The sequence below is a fragment of the Gambusia affinis genome, linkage group LG20, assembly GCF_019740435.1.
Source record: "Gambusia affinis linkage group LG20, SWU_Gaff_1.0, whole genome shotgun sequence".
Lineage (NCBI taxonomy): Eukaryota > Metazoa > Chordata > Actinopteri > Cyprinodontiformes > Poeciliidae > Gambusia > Gambusia affinis.
The window spans coordinates 21,581,440-21,607,624 of record NC_057887.1 but is presented as its reverse complement, the minus strand read 5'-3'; the positions used below and the strand labels follow the sequence as shown (position 1 = coordinate 21,607,624).

At 38.9% G+C, this 26,185-nt stretch overlaps 4 protein-coding genes and 1 long non-coding RNA gene across 12 annotated transcripts in view; 2 read left to right on the top strand and 3 right to left on the bottom strand.

The window, feature by feature from the left end:
• The window catches only part of kcnc3b (potassium voltage-gated channel, Shaw-related subfamily, member 3b), a 70,663-nt gene extending 60,750 nt beyond the window's left edge, over nucleotides 1-9,913 (bottom strand). For all 6 annotated transcript variants that reach the window (XM_044103397.1, XM_044103398.1, XM_044103396.1 and 3 more), the window contains exon 1: nucleotides 8,200-9,913. In XM_044103397.1, coding sequence (XP_043959332.1) covers nucleotides 8,200-8,247 — 48 coding nt within the window. In that variant the 5' untranslated portion in view covers nucleotides 8,248-9,913. The remainder of the gene's footprint in view (nucleotides 1-8,199) is intronic.
• Nucleotides 9,914-9,976: 63 nt separating this feature from the next.
• On the bottom strand, nucleotides 9,977-10,537 carry LOC122823609. The gene is made up of 3 exons (XR_006369360.1): nucleotides 10,399-10,537; nucleotides 10,224-10,298; nucleotides 9,977-10,143 (listed from the first exon to the last, which is right to left on the bottom strand). It is a non-coding gene; the product is annotated as an uncharacterized LOC122823609 (long non-coding RNA).
• A 3,570-nt stretch (nucleotides 10,538-14,107) lies between these two features.
• On the bottom strand, nucleotides 14,108-19,924 carry rexo4 (REX4 homolog, 3'-5' exonuclease). The gene is made up of 8 exons (XM_044103402.1): nucleotides 19,507-19,924; nucleotides 19,110-19,426; nucleotides 17,750-17,899; nucleotides 15,509-15,702; nucleotides 15,347-15,435; nucleotides 14,549-14,623; nucleotides 14,374-14,448; nucleotides 14,108-14,293 (listed from the first exon to the last, which is right to left on the bottom strand). The coding sequence occupies exons 1-8, from the start codon at nucleotides 19,714-19,716 to the stop codon at nucleotides 14,171-14,173; spliced, it is 1,233 nt and encodes a 410-aa protein (XP_043959337.1). The 5' UTR covers nucleotides 19,717-19,924; the 3' UTR covers nucleotides 14,108-14,170.
• Nucleotides 19,543-22,236, top strand: LOC122823608 (phosphatidylinositol glycan anchor biosynthesis, class P). 3 transcript variants are annotated; one of them, XM_044103407.1, is made up of 5 exons: nucleotides 19,543-19,620; nucleotides 20,420-20,504; nucleotides 20,913-20,985; nucleotides 21,067-21,185; nucleotides 21,339-22,236. In XM_044103407.1, exons 2-5 carry the CDS (start codon nucleotides 20,423-20,425, stop codon nucleotides 21,452-21,454), a joined length of 390 nt encoding a protein of 129 aa, XP_043959342.1. In that variant the 5' UTR covers nucleotides 19,543-19,620; nucleotides 20,420-20,422; the 3' UTR covers nucleotides 21,455-22,236. The 3 variants fall into 3 exon arrangements, with proteins under 3 accessions (XP_043959342.1, XP_043959340.1, XP_043959341.1); XM_044103405.1 differs by lacking the exon at nucleotides 19,543-19,620 and adding an exon at nucleotides 20,075-20,182; XM_044103406.1 differs by lacking the exon at nucleotides 19,543-19,620 and adding an exon at nucleotides 20,148-20,258.
• On the top strand, nucleotides 22,220-26,134 carry si:dkey-197c15.6 (putative nuclease HARBI1). The gene is made up of 2 exons (XM_044103404.1): nucleotides 22,220-23,852; nucleotides 25,477-26,134. Exons 1-2 carry the CDS (start codon nucleotides 23,171-23,173, stop codon nucleotides 25,878-25,880), a joined length of 1,086 nt encoding a protein of 361 aa, XP_043959339.1. The 5' UTR covers nucleotides 22,220-23,170; the 3' UTR covers nucleotides 25,881-26,134.
• The last annotated feature ends 51 nt before the right edge of the window (nucleotides 26,135-26,185 follow it).

Here is a 26,185-nt window from a genome sequence, read left to right as displayed (position 1 = left end):
GACATAAGTTCTTTGTTGACTTTAAAAGGACAAAATTACTTTTATTTACATGGGATATGGCTGATTTTAAGGAGGAACAACAAAAAAAACCTCAGAAAAGTCCAGAAAGGGAGGATTAAAAACAGGAAAAAGAAAGAAGATTCTCACAGGAACATTTGAGAAATGAAGGTTGGGACAACCTTCCCCCCTCCACCTACAGCACCAACACTTTCTCTCTGCTGCAGCATTTCCTGCGTTGGCCACCGTGTCCTGCGCCACAACATACGCACACACACGTAACACAGCGAGCAGGAGGAGGAGTGCACACACACTCACCTGACTACAAAGAAGCGACAAAATGACATGCGTGTGTTTAAAGAAAAAAGGCTATTTGAGTAGAGAGGAACATTTCTGCAGCACGGTGCGCCGCGCAGACGCTAATATATATTAGAAGAAACACTGCAGCAAGAAGAAGAGGAGGGAGGGAGGGAGATTATGGGATGCATTGACTGTGAGGTAGCAGCAGGAGCAGCAGTATCCGGGGGGAAGGAGGGAGGAATTTGGAGGAGTGCTGACTATGCGGAACAGAAGCAGCAGTTGGCAGAAAAAGTGCAAAACCTTCAGCAATCACAGAGGAGCGGCGGGATGGAGGGAGAGCAGATAACAGATAGCTGGAGCAGAGGAAGGGGAACGTGGGGGAAATACAGAGCAGAACCTGGTAGACGGAGCTGCTGCTGAGCTGGATGTTAGAGGAAACAGCGATGTGTGTGTGATGTGTGTGTGTTTCTGCAGACATTTCTCCCTCCACACGCCACCGTACCTCATCAAAGGATGTAACCACAAGGCTTCACGCTGTTCCATCCTTATCACCTCCCTCCCTTCCTCCCTCCTCCCTCTCTCCTCTCTAGCGCTCACCCCCAGTGTCGAGGAGACCCCCGCAGGAGAAACCGGAGCACTGCAGCCAGAGCCAAAGCACTGCGGTCACCTCCCCTTCCAGTGCGGAGCCACGCCACGACGCGTGCGGCGCGTGCCACTCCACCTCACCACCCTCTGCACCCCACGGTGCAAATCTGAGCCGGGTAGGATGTGTGTGTGTGTGTGTGTGTTATGGGAAAGTGATGGTAGGAACACACTAAATAAAGAAGGATGGAGTGAATATGTGAAAAAAGGCAACTGAAGTCAACCAAAAATACAGAGAGCTGATGTCAGATCACTTAGGGAATCATCACAGAATATTCCTGTAAGAATCTTTAAATGTGGAAACGAGCAGAAAGATTTGCTGCTCTCCCCTCAGGTCATGTTTTCATATGTTTTTACATTTAGCCACTTGAATTTTAGGATGAGAGCCATTTTTAAAACCCTTTTAAACCGATTATTGCCATGAAATGTTTCCCGTTTTCACGACTTGGATGAACTTTATGTCACATCACGTGTTTTCTGCTTTGGTCGTCGTATTCATGCAACTTTAAAATGATCAAATTCAGCAAAATCTGAATCTGAGGACGTTACTGTGAGTCTCACTCCAGTCCTGAACTGGAGGAAAAAGTGTGGAACAAACTGGGAGACAGTTAAAGGTTAGCATTAGCTTTCTTTTTTTTTTTTTGCTCAACAGTTTAGTGTTAGCTTTTGTTAATTTGTGTTTAGCATTAGCTTTTGCTGATATATATATTTTTTCTTCCCCACCAGGGGGTCTTTTTGTGGGCTCTAGTGTCCCTTATACAATAGTAGGCTGACAGGAAAGGGGGAAAGAGAGGGGGGAAGACATGCGGCAAATGTCGTCGGGTCCGGGAATCGAACCGGCGACGGCCGCGTCGAGGACTGAAGGCCTCCAAACGTGGGGGCGCTACCCTCTACGCCACCTTGCTGATATTTTTAATGTGCTGAGGTTTAACAGTAGCTTCTGCTAATATGTGTATGCATTTAGCGGGTCAGTGTTAGCTTCTGCTAACATTAGCATGCATTTAGCACTTTAGCATTAGCTTCTGCTAATATTTCTGTGGGTTTAGTGATTTCGCATGAGCTTCTGCTAGCATTTTTGTGTCTTTTGCAGTTTAGCATTAGCTTCTGCTAATATTTTTAATGCTTTAGGTTTAACATTAGTTTATGCTAACATTAGTATGCTTTTAGCAGCTTAGCATTAGGTTCTGCTAATATTTCTGTGTGTTTAGTGGTTTAGAATTAGCATGAATTAGTGAAGCTAGCTATTCTCACCTCTGGCAATAACTGCTGCCAATGTTGGTGCAAACATATACTCTTCATTATAACCAGGGTGGCCATTTTGAAAAATTTCCACCAGAAACCTGAGACACAAGATCAAGAAAATATGGCTTCTACAATTCAACATGTAGGTTATGATTTGTCACCAAAAACATTAATCTAATTGGCAATTTTAGTCCAAAAAATTCAGTTTTTGCATGACATCTTGAACAATCAAATATGATTTCTATAGGTCCAAATATGTATAATTTGAAATTCACCTGTGATTAAATATTGGCAAATTTAATGAAAAAATAAATCTTTAAATCTTCCTCGACAGCCATGGCAGCCATCTTGAATTTTTTGTGGCTAACATTTGAAAAAGAAGAAAAGTGAGAACATCTGGGCCACATTAGGTTCTTAGATCCACCTGTGAACGATTTTGCTGAGATATTCAGTTATTTGCTGCAGTACAGGAGGAAGCGTCTCTTTTACCCGCGGCTGCTTCTCTACTCAGCAACATCACCGTGGAGCTCTTCAGGGCTGACCAATCCACACAGGCCGCCGCCGCCGCCGCCCCCCTCTGGGGTCTTCAGTGCTGTGCATGTCGGTCGCTCACCCAACTGCTGCTGCTCCCTTCTTTTCTATTAAAAACCAAACTCAAGCACTCCTGCTTTGCTCCCTGTAGCTGCCTGGGGATTATTAATACATAAAGCTCTTATCAGGAATGGACCGGCAGCAATGGAGTCTGCAGCAGGAGCTGCAGGTCTCAAATCTTTCCTGCCCTACATGAGGAAGTTTTTCCCTAACATACAAAGTCAGGTTGAGATGTCGGAATGAAAAGTGAGAAATGGTAGAAGAAGGTGTTTTGGTGAAGGAAAGGTCAGATTAATCCCTGAAAGCGGAGCTGAAATAAGGGGGACAAGATACTGTGTCATGTCGAGAAGGAGCTCTATTTTTAGACCCCGGGTAAATCTGAGCTAAAATCCCTCAGTGTTCAACTTCAAAACCAGCTTCATGGAGAATTTGTGCTCAGAGTGGATAGCTTTAAGCTTCACCTCCCAGCTCCTCTCCCAGTCATTTAAACCTGCCTGCTCCTAATTAATGACTCTATCCTGCCGGTGTGATTAGGCCTGCTATGATCCGGCAGCGCAGCGATGCGGCGCGCTGGCCCAGACAGAGAAACGGCACACGGGATGGAGTATTACTACACTCAAACCTGACCTGTGACCTGCAAGACAATTAGATACTAAAGAGAGAAGTTGGCGATTAGATGCAAAAGAGGTGAGAGAGAGGAGGGAGAGTCTGGATATCTGGATCGAGTTGGAATGGTAGATGTAATTAATACTTTATTTGCTTAATTCAATGCAGTTTAGTTTTATGTATGTTTACTCACGACACGTTACACACACACACACACACACACACACACACACGCACACACGCACACACGCCCACACACACACAAATACAGCTCTGGAAAAATTAACTCTATTTAAAATGATCAGTTTATCTTATTTTACTTTTTATAGGTTTATGTTTGAGTAAAATGGACATTGTTTTTTTTATTCTATGCACTACTGACAACATGTCTGTGAAATTCAAAGCAAAAACTTAAAATAAGGAAAAAGATGCAGAGCTTTCAGACTGCAAATAATGCAAAGAAAACAAGTTCATATTCATTTAGAAACAACGATACTAATGTTTTAACTCAGGGAGAGTTCACAAATCAACATTTGGTGGAAAAACCTCCAGGTTTTCCATTTGGTTCAGTGCAGCAGTGTCTTCATTTTTTACAGCGCTGTGTCTATGATGGAGTCAAGTCCAGTTTATTATGCCAGTTTGAACCGAGTTTCTCCTGAACCAGCACATCTGAGATAAATTATTCAGAATTTAAATGGATGTTTTGTTTCCTTTTTTTTTATTTACTTCTGGATGGATTTTTGTAGCCAGTGAAGAAAGCTGTAATAGCTATCCTCCACCACCAGGGGGCAGCAGCGTTTACTTTAAAATGAACGTTCAATGGAGGATTTTGAGCATGGCTAAAGCTGCATTAGGTTATGATTCTGCCAGTTGCCACTCATTTTTTTTTACTTTATCAGTTTGCATTTGAATTAACAGGACAGATGTGGATTAATTTCGGAAATGTGGTTTTGGTTTTGAGGACAGAAACTCTAACTTATCCTTTCCACACGTATACAACACAAACAACATTTTTTTGTAAATCTTTGAAAAGCCTCTTTGTAAAGCTTTATCACTGAAAGCTGTTTGCATGCGCAGAAAATCTCTGTTTTGCCAAAACAGATTAAACCCAGGTTAACTGGATTTGTTAAAGATAGCTGCTAGCATGTGAACTTTATTTCATAAACCTTTTAACTGTCTGAGCTGCTGCAGTGGACAGATATTAACACAGAATCTCCTGGTTAATTAAAGGAGAAGTAACTGAGAATTTAACACGTACAAACATGGACACAACTGTTGGTAGGGTAAGGGCTACTTACTGCACCTTACTGAAACAACTTGAAACTGAAAGAAGTAATAATAAATAAACATTAACTGACAATTAACCAATAAAAATCAGACATTGTTTTTGAAATGTGGCACAACTGAATCATAAAAAAATAAATAAATAAAAGAAGAAATATGGTGCCTCTAGAAAATAAAAGCCAGAACGCCGGAGGTGCAAAAGTTATAAAAATACTTTCATTACCTGGAAAGGTTGAGCAACAAAATATTAAGCTGCAAGTTGTATCATTTTTGACCAGGCTTGAGTGATTAGTTTGTTTTTTAGAATAATTCTGTTGAATCACAATTCAAAAGTGATGCCTGATTTTCATTGAATAGATTTTGGTAAATTTGTATTTATTATTACCTTTGTTACCTTTCTGGTCATTAACAGAAAAACAAGTAATTTTATTCACTTGTAATGGTAGTGATGTAAAAAAGGAAAGTATTATAAGTTATGTGAATGATTATTTGAAATCATTTATGCTGTTTTAAATCACTTGAAATTTTTTTCTCCGTTTCGTGTTTCACACAGGAAGATAATTGGTGTTACACTGCCTCCAACCTTTGTTTCCTGTTTCTGTCTCAGCTGCAGAATCCAGAGTCTGAAACTCGCTCCAGTTTATGATTAAAGTTTCAGTCTGTCCAGATTTATTTCCAGTTTTTTTTTTCAGTTCAAGTGGTTTGAATTTAAGTAGGGGTCAGAGGTCATGTTTAGCATTAATTCAGACCTAAAAACAGGCAGACGATGACGTAACAGTTTGTGAAATACTGTTTGCTGAGAAGTTTTTCAGAGAGAAGTTGCTATAAAACAGCAAAAGTTTGCTTTAGTTTTGGTCCCTGGTTGGATTAGCGATAAGCTTTCGCCTCTGAGACTGAAGCTAATGGTTTCAGACCCCAGAGTTATTTACTGAGGGTAAGATATGAACTTTTTAAAGCCTTTAACAAAATCTCCCTTCATAAAACCTTTAATATGTCTTTAAAGGAGCAGATGAGGGGCAGCTGTGGTGTGGAGGAAAAGCGGCCGACCCATAAATAAAGGCTTTTAGTCGCCAGCTCAACCCACCGGGGTTCGATTCCTGACCTTTTGACCTTCGCTTTTCTTTCCCTCCCCTCTTCCTGTCTGATCTACTGCAAAGAAAGGCCAGTAGATCTGATAATAACTTCAGTAGGTTACTGAAGTTATTATCAGTAATAATTCCTTTATCTGTAGGAAACACAGTTTGTAGGAAAAAGTGAGTAAATCCTCAGAGTGGGAAAGTTTATCCGTCAGATTGGAGTTTATGTTTTAACAGATTTCAGCAATTTCAAGCAACCCAAGCGGAGGAAGTTTGAAGGCGGACACAACTATCTGTGGAGTAAAACTCCTGGTGACTCAGATCAGGTCTGGAGGAAATAACAGCAACAGACTCAACAAGTCTTTGTGCTGGAGGCCAGATAAATGATAGAGCACCAACTGACGCTTTTATAAATAAACACAATAAACAGTGCAGGTTTTAGCAGTTTTTCATGCTATGATGTCATTAGAAAATGAACAAAATTAATTAATTAACTAAATAAAATTAACAGCAGCATTTTTTAGATCTAGTTTTCTTGGCATCAGGTTGGAAACTGCATGTTTAACATAATTTTCCTGGAATATCAATGTGCCATAAAAGAAAATTCTGAATTTTTCTGTTTTTTATTTATTTATTTATTTTTAACCCTAAAAAAGAAACAAAATGTTACTGGTGTATTAAAATATCAAGAAGTTTAAATGATACCCGACTCCAACGTCTCTCTGCTCGGTTTTCTAACTGGGTGAAAAGCGGCAAAAGCAAATGAGGCGGATTAGCAGCGCTGGCTAACAGCTGGAGGTCTAATCCAGGACAAGTTACTGTGGAATATAATCTCTGCTGCCTGGAAACTGAGCTGTTAGCATGTTAGGATAATGCAGCACTCTTCAGTCAGAAGCTTGTTCAGATTTGCTGAAAAACTGACTGCTACTGGAGTTTCTTCCTGCCCACAGCATCACCTTCCACTGTGATAAAAACGTAGATTATATGAGTTAGATCAACATTTAATCTGGTTAAATAAAACATTTTTCAAGTGGATTGAATAGAAAATGTACTTTATAACTTGCATCGCTCTGAGGATTTTCCAACCGAACTTCTGTTTACTTTAACTAAGGAAACTATTGATAATAACTTCACAGAATCTCACTTTAAAACCAGAATAAATACTTTCTGAGTGTAGAGAAGCTAAGAAGAGGGAAACGGGAGCAAAGTGGACATTAGAGGAGCTGGATTTTCTCCAGCAGGTAATCAGGACAGATGACGTGAAGTTTCCAGCTCTGAAGGCCACAGATGAGAGAGAAAGCATGAGATGAAGGGTCCGAGGAAAACAGATCCGTAACTCAATCACAGCTTCCAAAATAGATTCAAACAGCAGCGCCCTCCTTTTACGAGCCCCTCTGACTTACTTCACCAGAATCCCACAAGGAGAGGGGATTCTTTTCTCCCTCTTCTTTGCAAGAAATCAAAAAGGGGTGTTTCTGGGTTACCCTGGGCCTAAAAATAGCAGCAGCAGTCGATTCATAATGCAGGACCAAGAGCAGGGCTGGGGAAGGTGGCAGAAGGAGAGCAAATGGAGGAACAGTGGAGGAAAGGAGAGGAGAGGAGAGGAGCGCCGGAGCCAGCTGTTACGAAACCAGAGGTTCTGTGTGTGAAATGCAGAGGAATGCAGATGGAGGAAACTATCAGCGAACGCCGGGATGAGGCCGTGGAGAGAGGAGGGAGAAAAAGTCTAGACGCTCAGCATCCCGCCTTCATGTCTTCTAGACTTCCTGGATGAGATCTCAGAGACACCATGTCCTTCCTGTTCAGCCTCTGCATCTCCTCCTCCATATCAGACCTCCATTTCAGGCCTCAACACACACACACACACACACATAAAACTGACACGCAAAGAGAAGAACAGATGCATTCCTGCTAAAAGCACAAAGCAACATACTCACTCTCTCTCTCTCTCTCTCTCTCACACACACACACACACACACACACACACACACAGAAACAGGGGAACTCGTGCAGGCAGAATGATGCAGGGGGGACTGCATGCATGCATGCACCCAGAGTCATGAAACTGCTCTGATCTGCTGGAGGAGACGGGAAACACCCAACATTTAAACCCCCAGCCTCGTTTTAGTCAGACAGCATCAAACTATTTCTGATTTTTTTTAAATTTTGTCTGCAGTTTCAGACAGATTGTAGTTCTCGTTTCCTTGTTCAGTGCTTTGAGTCAGATATTGATCAGAGCACGATCACACATTTTTTTTTGGCCGGTATTGCAGACTTGTTGAATGCGGCTAAACGGATGCAGTTATTTTTTATTATTTTTTATTCTCCAAGCTGGGATGATATTCCTTAGAATTGAGCCACCAATATATGAAATAAAGAAAAACACACACAAATCAGAATAAAACACACACACACACACACACACACACACACACACACACAGTCACGGTTTAATACTCACTCGCGTTTGGCTCAGGTTCGGCTGCTGTGCGCGCGCAGACACGCACATGAAGCTTTACGGAAAAAGATCAATCAAAGCGCAGATTTCTCTGCTTGATGCTTTCAGTCCAGTTTCTCGCAGGCATTCAGCTGATCTATTTTCTTCTCCTTCTTGTTCTTCTTCGTCTTCTTTTCTCTCCAATCAAAATCAGAAGCAAATCGCGCGCATCTGTTGCTGGAAAGCCGCGTTATTATTGCCGGATGTTACTTAAAGCGCGTTGTGGTCATAATGATGGAGGCTTCCAGATGAAATGAAGCAGAGGTCCCCCGCTTATTAATGCTATTTTCTGTCTCTCCCACCTCTTTGTTATTGCCAAAAAAAAAAAAGAAAAAACAGAAGTGCCAGTCTTTGTTGCTCTCTCTCTCTCTTTCTCTCTTTCTCTGGGTGTAGCTCTTCCTCTTCCTCCCCCCTTTTCCAAATGTTTGAGTGGAGATGCAGCCTGTAGACACCTCTCCCTCTCCCTCTCTGTTCCTTTGGAGGAGCGTCACCTCCTGCACTATTTTTTTCCTCAGACGGTTCATGTGGGCGGATTAGAGAGCAAGACAGAGAGGATGGGAGGGTGAATAGAGAGGCTAATGTTTTTCCCATATGGCTCCTGAACTTCATAAATACAGCGGAACTGAAAAAGGAGAAAGAAGAAGATTGAGGTGATTCACTGTTTTTGTCTGTTTTGCTTTGTCTGGATGGATGAATGGATGGATGGATGGATGGATGGATGAATGGATGGACGCACTAACACCATTTTGTCTACAGGTTCCTGGCTTTGATTGTGGCTCGGCTGACATCATCAGTCACGTGGTTTGAGAGGAGCAGGTGGATTCTGTAACACACTTTAACAGCGAAACATCATTGGGGAGAAAAATAAAAACACAGTGAAATTGGCTTTTATTTTAATATAATTTATTTATTTATTTATACATGTAGCTTACACCTATCAAAACCCTGAACCCATAAATTAAATTCTTTTTCTTTTTTGCAAAGTTATTATTTTACCTAAATATTCTTTAGGCAAAAAAAAAAGAGGTGGTGATTTTTTTTTTTTTAACAAAAATCTCTTTTGACTTTTTCCATTATTTTAGTAAGTTGTTGATTTGCAAACCAGATGAGTTCCTCTTTCAGCCTACAGGAAGAGGAACTCATCCTGCTCCATCAGCAGTGAGCTTCGACCACAAAAAGCAGACAGTGAAGAAATTCAGACGGCTGCAGTTCATTTAAAGCAAAGACAAAATTACTGACCTGAAAGTCTGTGGTCTGAAAACATGAAGGCGAAAATGAATATCAGAGAGATGAAGCAAAAACTGCAGTCCAGTTTATCTTCCATCAGTTTGATTCAGTAATTTGCAGCAAACACAAAATCAAACAGCAACAACAGTCCAGTGAAAAGTTTCAGTACAAACAAACAAAAATTGGGAGTCAAAAACTTTAAGTGGCAGCAATATTTCCTACTTTCAGCAACAAACAGAAACTGCAGCCTGGTTTATTTACGTCTATTTCAGTCCTGCAGCAAACAAACACAAAACATTTCAACAGATGTTGTTGTGGAACAGAAAATCCTAACCTGCATGTAAAAACATTTTAATGAACATTTTCCATCCGTAATGTTTGTTTCTGCCTCTGAAGGCACAAAGTGGTTCTGATAAAAAGGCCGCAGCTGAAAACGAGTCCAGACTGAGTTCTGTCCCCCTCCATCCTCCATCCTCCTTCCTCCATCCTCCGTCCTCCTCCCTCCATCCTCCATCCTCCGTCCTCCTCCCTCCATCCTCCGTCCTCCTCTCTCTCTCCTCACCTCGGCTTCCTCTTCTTCTTCTCCTCGGACTCTTTGTTTTTCTTTTTGCCGCTGATCTCGGCTTCCCACTGTTTCTTCACCAGTGTGTAAAGCCTCATGGTGGCCTGAGCGTCCTGCACCTGGAAAACACAGGAAGTGATCTCACTTTAGCAGCCGATCAGCTGATATTCCAGTAAAACTTGGATCACTGATGACTTACAGACGAGTGTTCGCCCTGCTGGACTTTTACGTTCAGGACTTCTCTGCAGAGGACTTTGAGTGACGGCCGGCAGCTCTAAAGACGGAAAATCAGATCAATACAGCTGGGATTTTACGACTTAGTTTGACGTGATTTTAACTTTAAAACATATCATTATTTTATGTTTTTATGTTACCTTGGCGATCCGCCTGAAGGGTTTATACTTCTGTGTGTCTCTGATGAACTTCTTTGGATGATCCAGAAGCAAAATCTGAAAACATTTAAAAAGTTAACCAACCATTTAAAGCTGATTTTTATTGTTGTTTTTAGGTAACAAGGTGCAGCGATTTACAAAAGCATCACATTTTGTCACATGACTACAGAAACTTCAGATGTCAAACTGCAGTCAGGAAGGAGAAAGTCACTGTTGAAAGAAAGTCATGAACCACGAAGGAAACAGCAAACATGGCAGGAGGTGATCTGGTCACATCAGACCCAGTTTGAACTTTTTGTTCCACATGCAAATCAGCATTTGTGTGGAAAAATAACAGATCCAGTTGATAAGAAAATGGGTGGAGATAAAGCCAGCGCAATCCTGGAAGAAAAGATGAAGGTTTTGTCTGTTTTGTTTTTGTCTGGATGGATGAATGGATGGATGAATGAATGGATGGATGAATGGATGGACGCACTAACACCATTTTGTCTACAGGTTCCTGGCTTTGATTGTGGCTCGGCTGACATCATCAGTCACGTGGTTTGAGAGGAGCAGGTGGATTCTGTAACACACTTTAACAGCGAAACATCATTGGGGAGAAAAATAAAAACACAGTGAAATTGGCTTTTATTTTAATATAATTTATTTATTTATACATGTAGCTTACACCTATCAAAACCCTGAACCCATAAATTAAATGCTTTTTCTTTTTTGCAAAGTTATTATTTTACCTAAATATTCTTTAGGCAAAAAAAAAGAGGTGGTGATTTTTTTTTTTAACAAAAATCTCTTTTGACTTTTTCCATCATTTTAGTAAGTTGTTGTTGTGCAAACCAGATGAGTTCCTCTTTCAGCCTACAGGAAGAGGAACTCATCCTGCTCCATCAGCAGTGAGCTTCGACCACAAAAAGCAGACAGTGAAGAGATTCAGACGGCTGCAGTTCATTTAAAGCAAAGACAAAATTACTGACCTGAAAGTCTGTGGTCTGAAAACATGAAGGCGAAAATGAATATCAGAGAGATGAAGCAAAAACTGCAGTCCAGTTTATCTTCCATCAGTTTGATTCAGTAATTTGCAGCAAACACAAAATCAAACAGCAACAACAGTCCAGTGAAAAGTTTCAGTACAAACAAACAAAAATTGGGAGTCAAAAACTTTAAGTGGCAGCAATATTTCCTAAACTTTCAGCAACAAACAGAAACTGCAGCCTGGTTTATTTACGTCTCTTTCAGTCCTGCAGCAAACAAACACAACAAATACACAGGGGTTGTTTTCCAGTTATTTTTTTTATTTTAGCTCTCAAAACTGCAGCCGAGTTTCCTTCTGCAAACAGAATATAATAAAAAATAACAAAAGAGTTTTATATCCTTGCTGGCATTTTCTTATTGTGACTAGAAAAATTTTTAGAATGTAATTTTTTATCAAGTTTTTCCGTCATATAAGAGTTAATAAATATCCATATATTTGGATCCAGATCATTTCTACCAAAAACACATTTTCTAGAAAGAACTAGAAAAAGTAGAAATTTTGCTAAACAAAAACTTAGAAATGTTGAGTTTCAAAAGGCAAAAATAAGAAACAGAAAATGTCAGATTAATCTCAGAAATGTTCTAGAAAAATCTACATTTTTCTCAGACAAAAACTCAGAAATATTGAGTTTGAAAAATTGAAAACTCACCAAATAAAACTAAAAAATCTTAAAATTTTGGATAAATCTCTGAAAATTTTCCAAAATGTTCTACCTTTTAAGCTGAGAGGTTTTTTCAGAAAAATTTCTGAATTTTTTTGGTGGAAATGTAAAAAAAAAAAAAATACAATGGCCGTAATGCTCCATCACAGTGAGAGATGTGAAAGTTAATTTCACCTTTATTTATATTTTGAATCTCAGTATTATCTCAAGTTATGACTTTCAAGACCAAATGTAACATAATAAAACATTTCAGTGTCCAGCATTCATTTAATCAATAAACTGAAGAAAATACAGCAATAAAAAAAGAGAAAGGTGTGAAAACAGGAAGAGACGTGTGGCGCTTTTACTGCAAACATGTTTAAATTCCTTCAGATTTCCAGTTTCAGGATCTGTTATCGTTTTTTTCTGTCTGAAGGGGAAACGAGTCTCTGGTTTTATGTCTTATTGATGGAAATGAGTGAATTTTAATCCTCCAGACAGAGTCAGGATTCAGGGGAAACCTCTGAACTCCAGCTGTGTTTCTCTTTTCTACCTGATCTACAGCCAACAGTCAAACCTGCAGGAACATCGGCTCTCTGGAAGGGAGTGACCTCTGACCTCCGATGACACAATCACTGCTGGATTCAACGGTAGACGTAGTGCAACCAGAAACAAAGACATGGTGATTCAAATATTACAGTTTCTTTCTCATAAATAAAAATCTTAAAAGTGTGGCCTGCATTTGTGTTCAATACCCATCAATCATTGATTAAAAACTACAAAGTAAAACTACAGTCATTAAAGTACAAAACAAAAATACAAAATATGTTCAAATCTCCTGCAAACGGTCGAAAAATGAGAGAAATGATGGAAGAAATGAAGGTGAATGAAATTCAGTCCAAACTTTTGTTCTGTACTGTATGTTTAAATTTTTAACGTTCAAATGATGAAAACCTGATTTAGTGGATGAAAACAAACAAAACCAGTTCAGGTTGTCGGTAAAAATGTTTCTGTAGTTTTAGAAAATATTTCCTGCATTTTCTCTAATCCTGTTTTTCCTGCAATCATAATTTCAAACTAATCAATGTTTCCAGAACAAACCTGTAAATAATTCAGTGAATTCTACAGCAGGACGGTCACAGGCCGGTCCGGGTTTCTAACCTTTGAACTGTTCTGACCTGAAGGTTCTGACTCGGTTCTGGATCCAGTTCATGTCGACAGAGGAGAACTTTCTGGACTTTCCTCAGTTTTTCGCTCTGATTGGATGTGAAAATGTTTCAGTTTAATCAAATACATTCCTACTTCCAGCTCAAACCTCATCAGATTAAAGCTGCAATAAGACCAGAGTTGGGAAGTAACTAGTTACATTTATCCAACTACATTCACTTTTCTGCAGAAATGTTCTAGTTGTAGTTCCACTGGCAGATTAATTCACTTTTACATGGGAAACGTGTCTTCCAGAACGTTTCCATCAATATTAAATGAATTATTTTCTTAAAATCAGCCTCTATATCTTGCTGAACAGTTTCTTTGTCTTATAGATGTTCGCAGTAGAAACTAGAAAATACTTGGTAAGGTTTGGTGTTTTGTAGCGCAGTGTTTCTCTGACCTGAGTATGTTTTTGGGTTTTCTGCCCTCCTGTGGAATAACTGGAAGGTTTTATAAGATTAAAAACATCTGAGACATTTTATTAAACAAAACCTGCAGAACAGATTTAATCTGTAACGATCTGACAAGGTCAAAGGTCATATGAGACGACGTACAGATGTTGCTGTGGAACAGAAAATCCTAACCTGCATGTAAAAACATTTTAATGAACATTTTCCATCCGTAATGTTTGTTTCTGCCTCTGAAGGCACAAAGTGGTTCTGATAAAAAGGCCGCAGCTGAAAACGAGTCCAGACTGAGTTCTGTCCTCTCCGACCCGGAGACGCTCCATCCTCCTCCGTCATCCTCCGTCCTCCTCCCTCCATCCTCCATCCTCCTCCCTCCATCCTCCGTCCTCCTCCCTCCATCCTCCTTCCTCCATCCTCTGTCCTCCTCCCTCCATCCTCCCTCCATCCTCCGTCCTCCTCTCTCTCTCCTCACCTCGGCTTCCTCTTCTTCTTCTCCTCGGACTCTTTGTTTTTCTTTTTGCCGCTGATCTCGGCTTCCCACTGTTTCTTCACCAGTGTGTAAAGCCTCATGGTGGCCTGAGCGTCCTGCACCTGGAAAACACAGGAAGTGATCTCACTTTAGCAGCCGATCAGCTGATATTCCAGTAAAACTTGGATCACTGATGACTTACAGACGAGTGTTCGCCCTGCTGGACTTTTACGTTCAGGACTTCTCTGCAGAGGACTTTGAGTGACGGCCGGCAACTCTAAAGACGGAAAATCAGATCAATACAGCTGGGATTTTACGACTTAGTTTGACGTGATTTTAACTTTAAAACATATCATTATTTTATGTTTTTATGTTACCTTGGCGATCCGCCTGAAGGGTTTATACTTCTGTGTGTCTCTGATGAACTTCTTTGGATGATCCAGAAGCAAAATCTGAAAACATTTAAAAAGTTAACCAACCATTTAAAGCAGATTTTTATTGTTGTTTTTAGGTAACAAGGTGCAGCGATTTACAAAAGCATCACATTTTGTCACATGACTACAGAAAACTTCAGATGTCAAACTGCAGTCAGGAAGGAGAAAGTCACTGTTGAAAGAAAGTCATGAACCACGAAGGAAACAGCAAACATGGCAGGAGGTGATCTGGTCACATCAGACCCAGTTTGAACTTTTTGTTCCACATGCAAATCATCGTTTGTGTGGAAAAATAACAGATCCAGTTGATAAGAAAATGGGTGGAGATAAAGCCAGCGCAATCCTGGAAGAAAAGATGAAGGTTTTCTTCTCCCTTTCTGGTTATAACACGAGAAAATATGAAAACATTCAATAAAATTTTTAAAATACAACCTTCTAAAACTTGAAAGAATTAAATTTTAAAGCCTAAAATGCACATCGAGAAATGTCAGTATATAAGAGAAGCAAACTGATGTTGCTCTTTTATCTACATTCATCAGGGAAACAGAAAATATGAAAGTCAAATAATTAGAAATTTTGAGATCAATGTCACAAATTGTCTGGAATTTTCTTTTTACAAAATTTGAAAATGTTCCACTTTTGGAAAACGTTTGACTTTTGAAACTCTGAAATTTCCAAGTTTTTTCTAGAAAATTTCACAGATTAATATCAAAATTTCTGAGTTTTTTATTTTTTGCGTACCTTTAAGTCGTTGTGGATGGCATGTCCAACCACTATTCTCCCCTTCAAGATGTCGGCGACCTCCCTCTGCACCGTCTGAATATCCTCTCCTGCAGTGAGACATTAAATCCAGTCATTTCACCAGGACCTCATGCGGGTGCAGCGGTTTGTCCGCCGCCTCACCGTCCTTGATGTCCTCCGGTCGGATGCCGCTGACGGCTGTCCGGTAGTCCGTCACCTTCTCTGTGGGTTTCACATATTTGTCATAGATGCATTTCCCAAACTTGTTCACGAGGGACACTCGGGCCAGGATGCTCTCTTCGCCATCAGGACCGACTCCCACCATCTCACAGTCGATGGCAACAGTTTGGGTTATTCTGGCAACAGAAGAGCAACCAGGGTCAGGAGAGGGAAACCAGAGGCATTAATAACCAGCTGTAGATGTTATTGGACGGCCATGATGAAGAGCAGACAGACAAACCATCACTGGGACGAGGTAACTAGCTAAACGGTTAGTTGCACTAACCCTAAAGCGCTCATCATAAACATTGGTTTTGCTAACGCTAAAGCCCGACACCAACGTGGAATTTAGTGGAGGCTAATGCTAAAGAGCATTAATTTAATTTTGACATTATAATTTACATGACAGGTCAAAATGTTGACATTATAACATGTCAACATTGTTCTATAATGCCCTTACATATTGTATTTATGTTTATATCTTATCTACTGTTGGTGGTTTATTTTGAAATAAAACAGAAAGTGCTGCATAAACAGTTCCTCCCCCCTTCAGAATAAGAGCATGGATATAAAAGTCTGACAACCTGAGGAAATATTAATAGTCGATAACCAAAACTGGATGTTTACAAAACAGTTACATAAATTGGATCTTTAGAATTGATCCAGATATAGAGGAAGCTATGTGTGCTAAACATTTTCAAAGTTAGCAAAAAGAGCTAAACACAAAAAGATCTCTGAGTTCCTCCTGGTTGCCTTGTTGCAGAACCTGCTGGTGTTCTGCCATGTGAAGCAGTGGAGGCTTACAGAGCGATTAGTCATGATTCAGTGGGAGATTCAAGTACTGCAGAACAGAAAACAGTGTTTGGAAAAAGAATAGAACTGACAGTTAAAACACGTCGTAGTGATTTGAATGAGTTATTTATTTTATTATTAAGTGGAAGGAATTATTAGTTTGTTAATATTAGCTGTTGAAATATTTTCTTCTCTGGTAGTAATGTAATGACTATAATCCAGAAATCCTCTAAAACTAACGTGGTATTTCTGATTGTTTTAGAAATTTTTATTTGACCTGGTTTGTCACACTGTTAGCCAAACAAAAACACACAATACTTTAAAAAAACATGCAAAAATGTATAAAATTCATTAATAATACATTAATAAATACTACATTTCTTCTGAAATTAAGATTTTTTTTTTGAAGTTTCTATTATTTTTATGTAACATTGATAAAATTATTTATAAAGGTGTTTTATGCTTTCATATTGTTCTGTAATATCAACACTTAATGTTAATAAAAAATATTTAAACATTTTTTAATCCTTCATCTTCATGATGCTCAAATTCAAAGATCTACCAGCAGAGGGCGCTGTGCAACCAGCCACCAGCAGAAAATTACCCTGCACCCCTAAACAAATAAACATTTTAACCATAACATTAATAGATATGCCTTTAAAATAATTTATTTACTAGTAAAGTTATAGATTAAGTTTCATTAAATTACGGTAAAACAGCAGCAACATTTCAACTCTTTACTCTTTCAAGAGTTTCAACAGATTATTCTGGTCACAATAACAAATTTTGCCAGACGATAAATTGTCCCAGAACTTATTGCGATAAATGATAATATTGTTGTTCTGAGACAATTTTCAAGTATTAGAATAGTAATAATGGAAGAATACATTATCAAAGATCAATAAGCTTTAAATTTTGATGAACGTTTAAACACTGAAACTGGAAGACATTTTAAATATCCAAAATAAATAAACAAAATAACAAATAAAATAAACTCTGAAGTCTCTGTTGACAACAATGGATATTTGAGACCAAAGCAGCAGATTGACGACCAGCTTTGGTAGAAAGAGAGAAAAGAAACGATAAATCAAGAAAATGTAAATTATTGAGTTTGTTTTAGTTTATTATGGGATTAATTGATTTATTGTTTATTGTGACAGGCCTAATTGTGATTTTATTTTATAGCATAATACCACTACTATTACCAATAATAATAATATCATAAAATAAACAAATTCACGTAGGAAACCAAAGCAAAGAGTAACAATAAGTATAAAGAATCAGTTTTGTGAATCTCCATCAGTTTCTCATTAATCTGATTTTGCATTAATTCACACTAATGAACCACATCATATGCAGCATCATGATGTGAATGTTTTCCAGATTTCTCACCCGCTGAAGGCCGACTCCTTCACCAGGGAAGTCTCCGGCTCTTTGCTCTTGCTGCGGATGCCTTGTTTCCTCCTCATGATCTCTGCTGCCTCCGCTCCCATCGTTTCCTCGATAACATCGGGGTCGACGTCGTCGAACCAAAGGTCGTCCCTAAAACAGGAGTTCAGGAGTCAGAGCGCTGCAGTCGGACTTGGACTGGATTGTTTGGAGTGTGTTGGGAACCGTCGACACAATAAACAAACCATAAAGTGTTGAACAGAATCTGACATCTTTTCTGCTTTTCTGACATTTAGGATTCACTCAAAACTAATTCAAGATTCAGGAAATTTATCTCAACTCAGAGGCCCCACTAAATTTTATTTAGCTTTATAAAGGTGTGTAAAAAGCCTGAAAATAAAATTAGATTCAATTAGCCTAATATGCCTGAAGTAATATCTCCCAAAAATCAAAAGTGGAACAACTATTGACTCCCCTGCTGTGAATATCTTAGGTCTGGAGGAAATTTCCATTTTTTGATGTAAAAAACTGCCAGAAACTAGAGATCAGGCCTGACAGCTGGGTGTAGTGATGAACTGAGACCTGGACCTTCAGAGTCACATAAAGACAGCTACAAAGTCGGCCTTCAATCATCTGAAGAACATTTCCAGGATTAAAGGACTACTGTTCCAGCAAAATATAGAAAAACTCATCCATGAGTTTATTTTTAGTTGAATTAATTCACAGGTTTGTCTAATAAAGTCAAAAATCTGCTGCCTCTCAGGTGTCACATCATATTCATTCATATTTTGCTAACTGTAGCATGTCATGTGATGTGGATTATTCCCCTTTAAAATAAACAACAACAAAAAAACAACTATCTGAAAGTTCAGTAAAACTCTTAGCAATTTGCAAATTGAAATAAGATAAATACATTTATTTTAACTTAACCTACAAATGTGCAATTTATAATTTCGTTAAAATTAAAACTGCTGTGAGTATTTTTCCCCATGAAAGATTAAATTAAAGGCTGAATTTTAAATTTAAAAAATGTTCAGGAATATTCTACTACAAAACCCATTACTTTATTTCAGTGCAGTTAACTAATCTTTACCAGGAGAGTAAAAACTTTATCTGTCACTGTGTTACTTTCAAAGTAACACTTCTTATTTACAATCCCAAATTAAAGTGACATACTTATGTTTTGAATTTTTTCCAATTGTCTTAACAAAAATATTTAAGTTACGAAACATAAACGACTCTTCAGCTTCATCATTTATGTAATTTTAGATGATGTTTTGATCCTGTTCCAGTGGAACCAGTTCTTTTAAGTTCACTAAATCTGAACCCAAATATAAACATGCCATTTTTACAGAATACATACTCTGTAGGTTTCCTCTCCTCAACCAATGAGATCTTCTTTTTCTTCTTCTTTGGTCCCTCTTCCTCACTGTTTGGAATTTCTTTGTCTTTTTTCCTTTTTGGAGCAGCAGATTGATGAGAATCTGAAGCTGCAGGGAGCTTCAGCTTCTCTCCAACCTCTTTGGGGACAACAGTTGACAACTGCTTTTCTTTTTTCCCAGAGTCCCTTTTGCTTGGAGCGCCAGTGTTCACAGAACTCCTCTGAAAAGCATTTTCTTGGTGTTTCTTTGTGGTGAAGCCATTCTGATGCCTTTTCTCCGGTTGGCTGCTCTTCAGGATCTGTAGGGAAGTTTGGGAAAGATCAGTATGATCTCCAGTAAACCCTTCTGTTTAAATACATCTACACAGCAGAGACCAACCTGCTGTAATGATTTCCAGTTGGCAGAGATCTGCTGGGCTTCCTGTGGAGGTCCAGGTTTCTCCTGCTGCTTCCGTGGCGCTGCTTGCTTCTCAAACTTCTTCTTCTTCTTCAGGTTTTGTTTTATCCAAAAAGTCTTCCTCTTATCTTTAGCTGTATGTTTGTGGATCTTAGCGTCAGAATGCGCTTTCTTCTCCTTCGCCTTGGACATTGCGATTTAAAACGTACCGGATGACGACGTCCGACCGAGAATAGTTTACGAAAGTGACTTTACAGTAAACGGAATAGTAACACGAGAGAGTCTTCAAATACGTTCTTTAGAGGCTCATAATTTTAATCACCAGTGGGATTTCCGAAGCCATGCTGCATTGTATCTCTCTAGTGTGCAACAGCAAAATGTTCCCGCCGAAGCAACACTTACCGATTTTACACAACTAACTAAGTGGCTAAATTGTTTTACTTTTTTATATAATAATCGAAAGAAAACAATTATGTGTTAATAAAATTGCACTTTTAATGTTTAGTCGGTTGTGATTTTTCTTATATTCCGAGTAAATCCAAAGGAGGAACATTTGTTCTGAGAAATGTTTCGCATCGACCTTATGTAGGGTATGGACAAACGTCACTGACGTTACGGGGATTGTCGGAAGTCTTTGTGGTGGATTTAGTTATAAACTGTAGGTTATGTTTGCATGTTAGTGAAAATTTTCTCGTTATATTTATTTATGATATCTCGACTATTATTTAGCTCAGGTAATTTGGCAAAATTGCTTTATTCAGGAGTATTTCTTACAGAAATAGGAGTGTTTGTCATAAAGCTTGTTGATAAAGGAAGTAAAGACTAGTTTGGTTATAGGTTTTCTCTCTCTCTCTCGTTTGATTTCTTTAGTCTTGTGTTTCTGTTTTGGTTTCAGATCATGGTGGAAAACTCTCCGTCTCCTCTGCCTGAGAGAGCCATCTATGGCTTTGTGCTCTTCCTGGGGTCACAGTTTGGTTTCTGTAAGTCCCACTTTCTCCTAAGGTTTTCTTAGTAGCCACGATGCCAGCCTGTGGAGAAGTGGTGAGAAGTGAAAACCACTGCATGTGTTTGTATTCATTCCATACGATATGCATTTATTGCACATTTTAAGATGATTATATTGGTAATAATTATCTAAACGTAATCGGCCACAGCAGGTGGTAAACCAGTAACGCCAGAATTAGGTGAAACCTGTTGGACTTATTTATTTTTATACCGATTCAAATGAAAGAAATTTATATTTTTTGTTAAATCTAGTCGTATTCCTTTGTTCTTTTCTGAAAAGAAAAAAGCCCCATTTATGACACTAATGAGGCTGGATGCTTCAGTAAATATGTGCGATTATTACAAGGAGAGTCGTCTTTGTAACAGTACTGTCTCCTCTGTAGTTTTGTACTGCCTGTGGGCGTATGTACCAGAGGAATGGCTTCATTCAGTAGGACTCACCTACTGGCCTCAGAAGTAAGTTACCTTCCTTATAATAGTAGATGATATCTCCAGCTGTCTGTGTTATTGTTTTATAAAATGCTTTGTGTTGTTTAGGTATTGGGCTCTTGCGATGCCAATCTACCTCCTGGTTGCACTAATGGTGTCTTTGGTTGTGTTGTTCGGCATTAACATGAACAACACAGCTCCACTGGACTCTGTGGACAACGTCACAGGTGAGACTCCATCCCATCATTTACAGTAACTTCTACTGAACTGCAGGAAATAAAGCTGTACATGTTTTATTTAGGAAACAAAAAATATTTCAAAGATTGAGAGCTCAACATGTTCTCATCCAGATATTGCTAAACTTCATCTTTCTTTCACAGATGTATTTGCACAAGGTCAGAGGTCAGACTGCCACAGGAAGGGTGGAATACCCCGACTGGAGGACGTCTCCATCAGTGAAGTCAACAAAATGTTCTATTTATCCTCTGAGACGTGACAAACAGAGTAACTGAGCAGTGGGCGGGTTAAGATTCACCGCGCCGTCGCTGTTTAGTTCATTTGATTGTAGTTATATAACAACAGTTAAATAATTGTTACAATATTAAATCCTCAGGTTTTTATTTATTTTACTTTCTTTACTGGTCAACGTGTCTCTTAAATGCAAAGTTTTATGCAACAATTATTGTTTTTGTAAAGCTCTAAATAAAGAATGGCTGTAAATATGTAATAAATATAATTCTTTTAAAGCATTTCTAACATGAGAATGCACCAATTTGTGTTGGAGATGTTAACAAAGTAACAAGTAAATAATACTTTTGTAAATAATTACTTTGTTAAATTGATGGAATAAATCTAAATGGAAGTATCAATGATAATGCACATTTTATTGAAAACCTACATAAATGTTACATTTGTCTTAAAACAATAAAGGATAATAACTGTTGTGTTTGTGCAGAAGGAAGAAAGATCATTCTCAGTTTGTCAAATTTTATTTATTTTGTAACAACTGATTTATATCACTGAAAGTCTCCATTGTTGTATGTTTCAGTCTTTTATGTATTTTATTGTTATCAGTATCTGGATTTTGATTAAACGTTAATACCAATTTCCTAGATCAGAAAAAAACCTTTAAACACAGAATAAAAAATTTATTAAATAGATTTTTTTTTCAGAATGGAATGAGCTGGGTTTTGTTTCATTGGATATTGTTTTTATGAAGTTACATTATCTACAACTTCTGAACTTACTGGAAACATTAAATTTTTTTATTAACTTTTATTTATACAGATTGTCTTTTTGAGATTTAAGATCTTATTTACGTGAAGGTAATTTTTTGTGTGTAAAAAGCCTAAAAATAAATGGATCTTTATTGCAGTGACAAGATTCTATTATACAATGTTCGCTTTATTTTTCACCTATTGCAATGATTTCATGGTGAAATAGAGACTGTCCTGACTGCTGCAGTACCTGTGCCATGTCATGTGACCTGCTTAGCATGTTGTGCTAGCGTGGTGTTTGTGTTTATTGTGTACTACATTTTGGATTTACATATTTAGATTTCTATTACTGTAGTTTATTTTCAATAAACTACAGTAACGATCAACTCGAAAATGAGGTGATTCATGTATCCTTAAAACAAATACATAAATACATTGAAACGTGTTATGAGTTTCATTATTAACAAGTCATATCAAAACATGCTAACTTAAGTTTAGTAAACTGTTAGCATAAAAGCATTGCTAGCAGGAGCGATATTAGTTTTATAAAGAAATTTAGATAAAGTTATGATAAAATATTCGGTGTTGGGTTGTTGGGTGCAGCGACAAAATGTTTGCCGCTGTGTTAATGTCGACCATAAAGCTAATTAATTTGACTGCACTTCGTCTTTATGCTGTTGATTTTAGATGATTATTGGATCGATATTTTGTCCAAAGCAAAATCCTGAAAATAAAATAACTCATTTTGCTGCTTCCATGGAGGAAATGACAAAAAACATGGAAACAGCTGAATTTCAAAACGAAAATACAAATGACCACTAGAGGGCGCTAAAGTGCAATTGTTGGATATTCTAATTACTTAAATTGCTAGAAGAAGAATCTTTTGTTTAGCTTTGAGCACAGCAGCTGTTGTTTAGCATAGCTTGTATTTCTTTATTCGTTAGTTTGTTAGACCCGCAGCTGGTTTCAGTGTTTTGTCTGCAGTTTGAACCACAATGGCCTTCCCGGCGCCGGTGTGGCTCGCTGTCCAGGAGGAGCTGCTGGAAAGCGGCGAAACAGAGGAGGACTGCGACTCCCAGAGCTGTTTCAACGACTTTACCGACCAGGCTTTGTTTGAGACCTTCCACCTCTCCAGACCCTGCATAGCCTTCATCGCAGACGCTGTCCGCATGCGCGTTAAGTCGGCCGCCTTTAAGAAGAGCCAGCCTCGGGTGGACTTGATGCTCATGGCCGCGCTGAACTACTACGCCCACGGCGTGTTTACCACTTCCGTGCAGACCAAGGCAAGGATCAACCTGGTCAATGCGGTCCACATCATCTCCGGGGTTATCGCGGGAATGTCGGACGTGTTCATCTCCTTCCCTCTGACCGCCGAAGCCAAAGCCAGAACTGCGTCCAGGATGGAGGAGCTCTGCGGGATCCCCAACGTCCTGGGCGTCCTGTCCCCGGCGCACTTCAAGATCAGAGCCTCTCCCTACGACAAGAAGTCCTTCAAGTCGTTCATCAACACGCTGGGGTACACGTCGGTGGTGAGCCAGTTCATATGCGACGTTGAGGGAAACATCCTGAGCGTGGAGAAGTGCTGCGTGGGCAGCGCGTTTGAGCAGGAGCTGTGGGACTCCTCGTTCAAAGGGAGGGAGGTGGAGGACGGTCTGCACGGACCTTTCTGGTTTATTGGTGAGACATGACACAGATGCATTTAAAAACAAAAACAGAGCAGCTGTGGTTTTTGCAGCAATGATTTATGCCAGTGTTTCCCAACCCTGGTCCTCAAGGCACACTGTCCTACATGTTTTAGAGGTTTCCCTGCTTTAATGTGCCTGATTCAACTGATTGCAGTTCAACAAACGCCTGTTAATCAGTCATCAATTGAAATCAGCTGCACTGAAGCAAGGAAATACCTAAAACATGCAGGGCAGTGTGCCTTGAGGACCAGGGTTGGGAAACACTGATTTATGCAACCTCGGCTTGTGCCCCCCACCCCAAACCACAGCAAACCAGAGCGTGTGAAAAAGCGCATTTCCTTTTTTGCTTACCTAATTGCAGCTCAGGTAGCATCTAACTCTTGTGCATATATGCATGAAATAAACCAGAACCTGGTCAGATAAAGGGGTTATTTTGTTAAACATAATGGTTGTGCACCTCTTTTCCAAAGCTGCCCTGGGCAGAAACCAGAATCCCATTAACTCCAAGGTCCTCGGTTCAAATCCCAGTGTGGGGTCATTTAAAAATAACACTGCCGTCATCTGTTCCACTGACATTTTTTTAACCCTAATCTGAACCATAATATGAGTTTAAAACAGACAATTAGTAACAACTACTATTATCGTGCATATTTATCCTATAAAGCAGTTTATCTGTGACTTTTTGTTCATGAGCTTGCATATAGAATAGAATAAAGACAAAACTGTCGATTTAGTCATATTAAAGCCCAACCCATTAGTCACCAATGTATGGAATAGGATTAGAGCCGAAAAAAGAATATTCTGACTTTTTTTTCTCAGAACTCTTAAAAGAAGAAGCCAGGGTGAATTTTCTTAGATGTGCACTCTTAGAAAGATTAGCAGCTGTTAGCGTTACACCAGTAAATCAGCAGAGGTAGCAGAGAAGCCAAAGATTATACTGAAGTAAGAGTAGCACTATTTCAACATATTTCTACTCAAGTAAAAGTAAAAAGCAGCCATCGAAGAAATGAAAGTAAGAGTAAAAAGGTAACTGGTTTACTGACCATCAGTATTTGTTTACTGCTTTTTCTCTCAAATCTTGTTGAAACAGCAATAACCCATTAGTTTTTCCATCTACATCAAGTCCTTTGATTAAACAGCTTTATTAAAAGATAGATGTAATTAGGCCAAATCAATTAAACACCTGATAAATTAAAACAAACTCAATAATTTCCATTATGATTTATCGTTTCTCTCTTCTTTTTTTTTGTCTCTTTCTACCAAAAACTGGATGGTAAATGTTTTCAGTTTGGTGTTTTGGTTTCAACCAGCCCTTATTTTGAAGGACAATTTTGTTCACAAAGACTTGAAATGTATTTTCTTTGTTGTTTTGTTTATTTATTTGGATATTTAAAACATCTTCCAGTGCCAGTGTTGCTGATCTTTTAGAATGTATTATTTTACCATTACAGTTATATTACTTAAAAATGGTCTGAAAACAACAATATTATCGTTTATCGCAATAACTTCTGGAACGATTTATCGTCCAGCAAAATTTATCACTACTGGCCTATATGTGACATTTCTATGCTTCGTTTTTGTCTAAATGAACTAATTTTTTCTCGTTTTCTGTGAAGGAGGGAAAGGCTACCGGTTGAGCAAACACGTCCTGACCTCCGTGATCAACCCGGTGTTTGACCGCGAGGTCCGCTTCAACGAGGCGCACGCCAAGGTGCACCGCGTCATGCAGAGCATGCTCGGCGCCATGAAGAGGCGCTTCAGGTGTCTGCAGCAGCTCGGCTTTGCAGAAGAAGGTTCTCTGAACAAAAAGTCCAACATCATCAAGTCGTGCAGCGTTCTGCACAACATTGCCAAAAAGTTCTCCGTCCCTCTGCCGCCGCGGGCCGGGATGGCTGAACCGTCGTACCCGGGCAAGATGTATACGTGTCCGATGGAGATCAGCCCAGAGGCACTAAAAGCCCGACAGGAACTCATCGACAAGAACTTCTCTGCCTCCGTCAGCAACCAGGACTCATCGTGAAGCAAGGAGGATCCATTAAATTAATTCTGTTAACTTTGATGCAATTAACCCTTTAACTGCTGATTGACCCATTGACCTGCATGTGACAGTATTTGGGGTGACAGTTAAAGGGTTAAAGAAGAAAACGTTTAAAGTTTTTTTTCTTCCAGTCAGGAAACTTTGATTGTTTTGAATATAAAATATTTTATTTCTATGTACAGATTACATTTTTCTACTTGAACAATTTTATAATTCTAATAAAATTTATAACATTCTCTGGTCATTTGAAGGATAATAATATTTAATAGTAATAATAACATAAGGCA

Excerpts from the sequence above, each read along its gene's own strand:
- LOC122823608 (XM_044103407.1), top strand. The coding sequence starts at position 20,423 with ATGGTGGAAAACTCTCCGTCTCCTCTGCCTGAGAGAGCCATCTATGGC. Across the intron at positions 20,505-20,912 it reads GGGGTCACAGTTTGGTTTCT|TTTTGTACTGCCTGTGGGCG; the intron begins GTAAGTCCCACT and ends TCTCCTCTGTAG. Across the intron at positions 21,186-21,338 it reads CTCTGTGGACAACGTCACAG|ATGTATTTGCACAAGGTCAG; the intron begins GTGAGACTCCAT and ends TTTCTTTCACAG.
- rexo4 (XM_044103402.1), bottom strand. The coding sequence starts at position 19,716 with ATGTCCAAGGCGAAGGAGAAGAAAGCGCATTCTGACGCTAAGATCCAC. Across the intron at positions 19,427-19,506 it reads ACTGGAAATCATTACAGCAG|ATCCTGAAGAGCAGCCAACC; the intron begins GTTGGTCTCTGC and ends ACTTCCCTACAG. Across the intron at positions 15,436-15,508 it reads ACCGGAGGACATCAAGGACG|GAGAGGATATTCAGACGGTG; the intron begins GTGAGGCGGCGG and ends GTCTCACTGCAG.
- si:dkey-197c15.6 (XM_044103404.1), top strand. The coding sequence starts at position 23,171 with ATGGCCTTCCCGGCGCCGGTGTGGCTCGCTGTCCAGGAGGAGCTGCTG. Across the intron at positions 23,853-25,476 it reads CGGACCTTTCTGGTTTATTG|GAGGGAAAGGCTACCGGTTG; the intron begins GTGAGACATGAC and ends TTTTCTGTGAAG.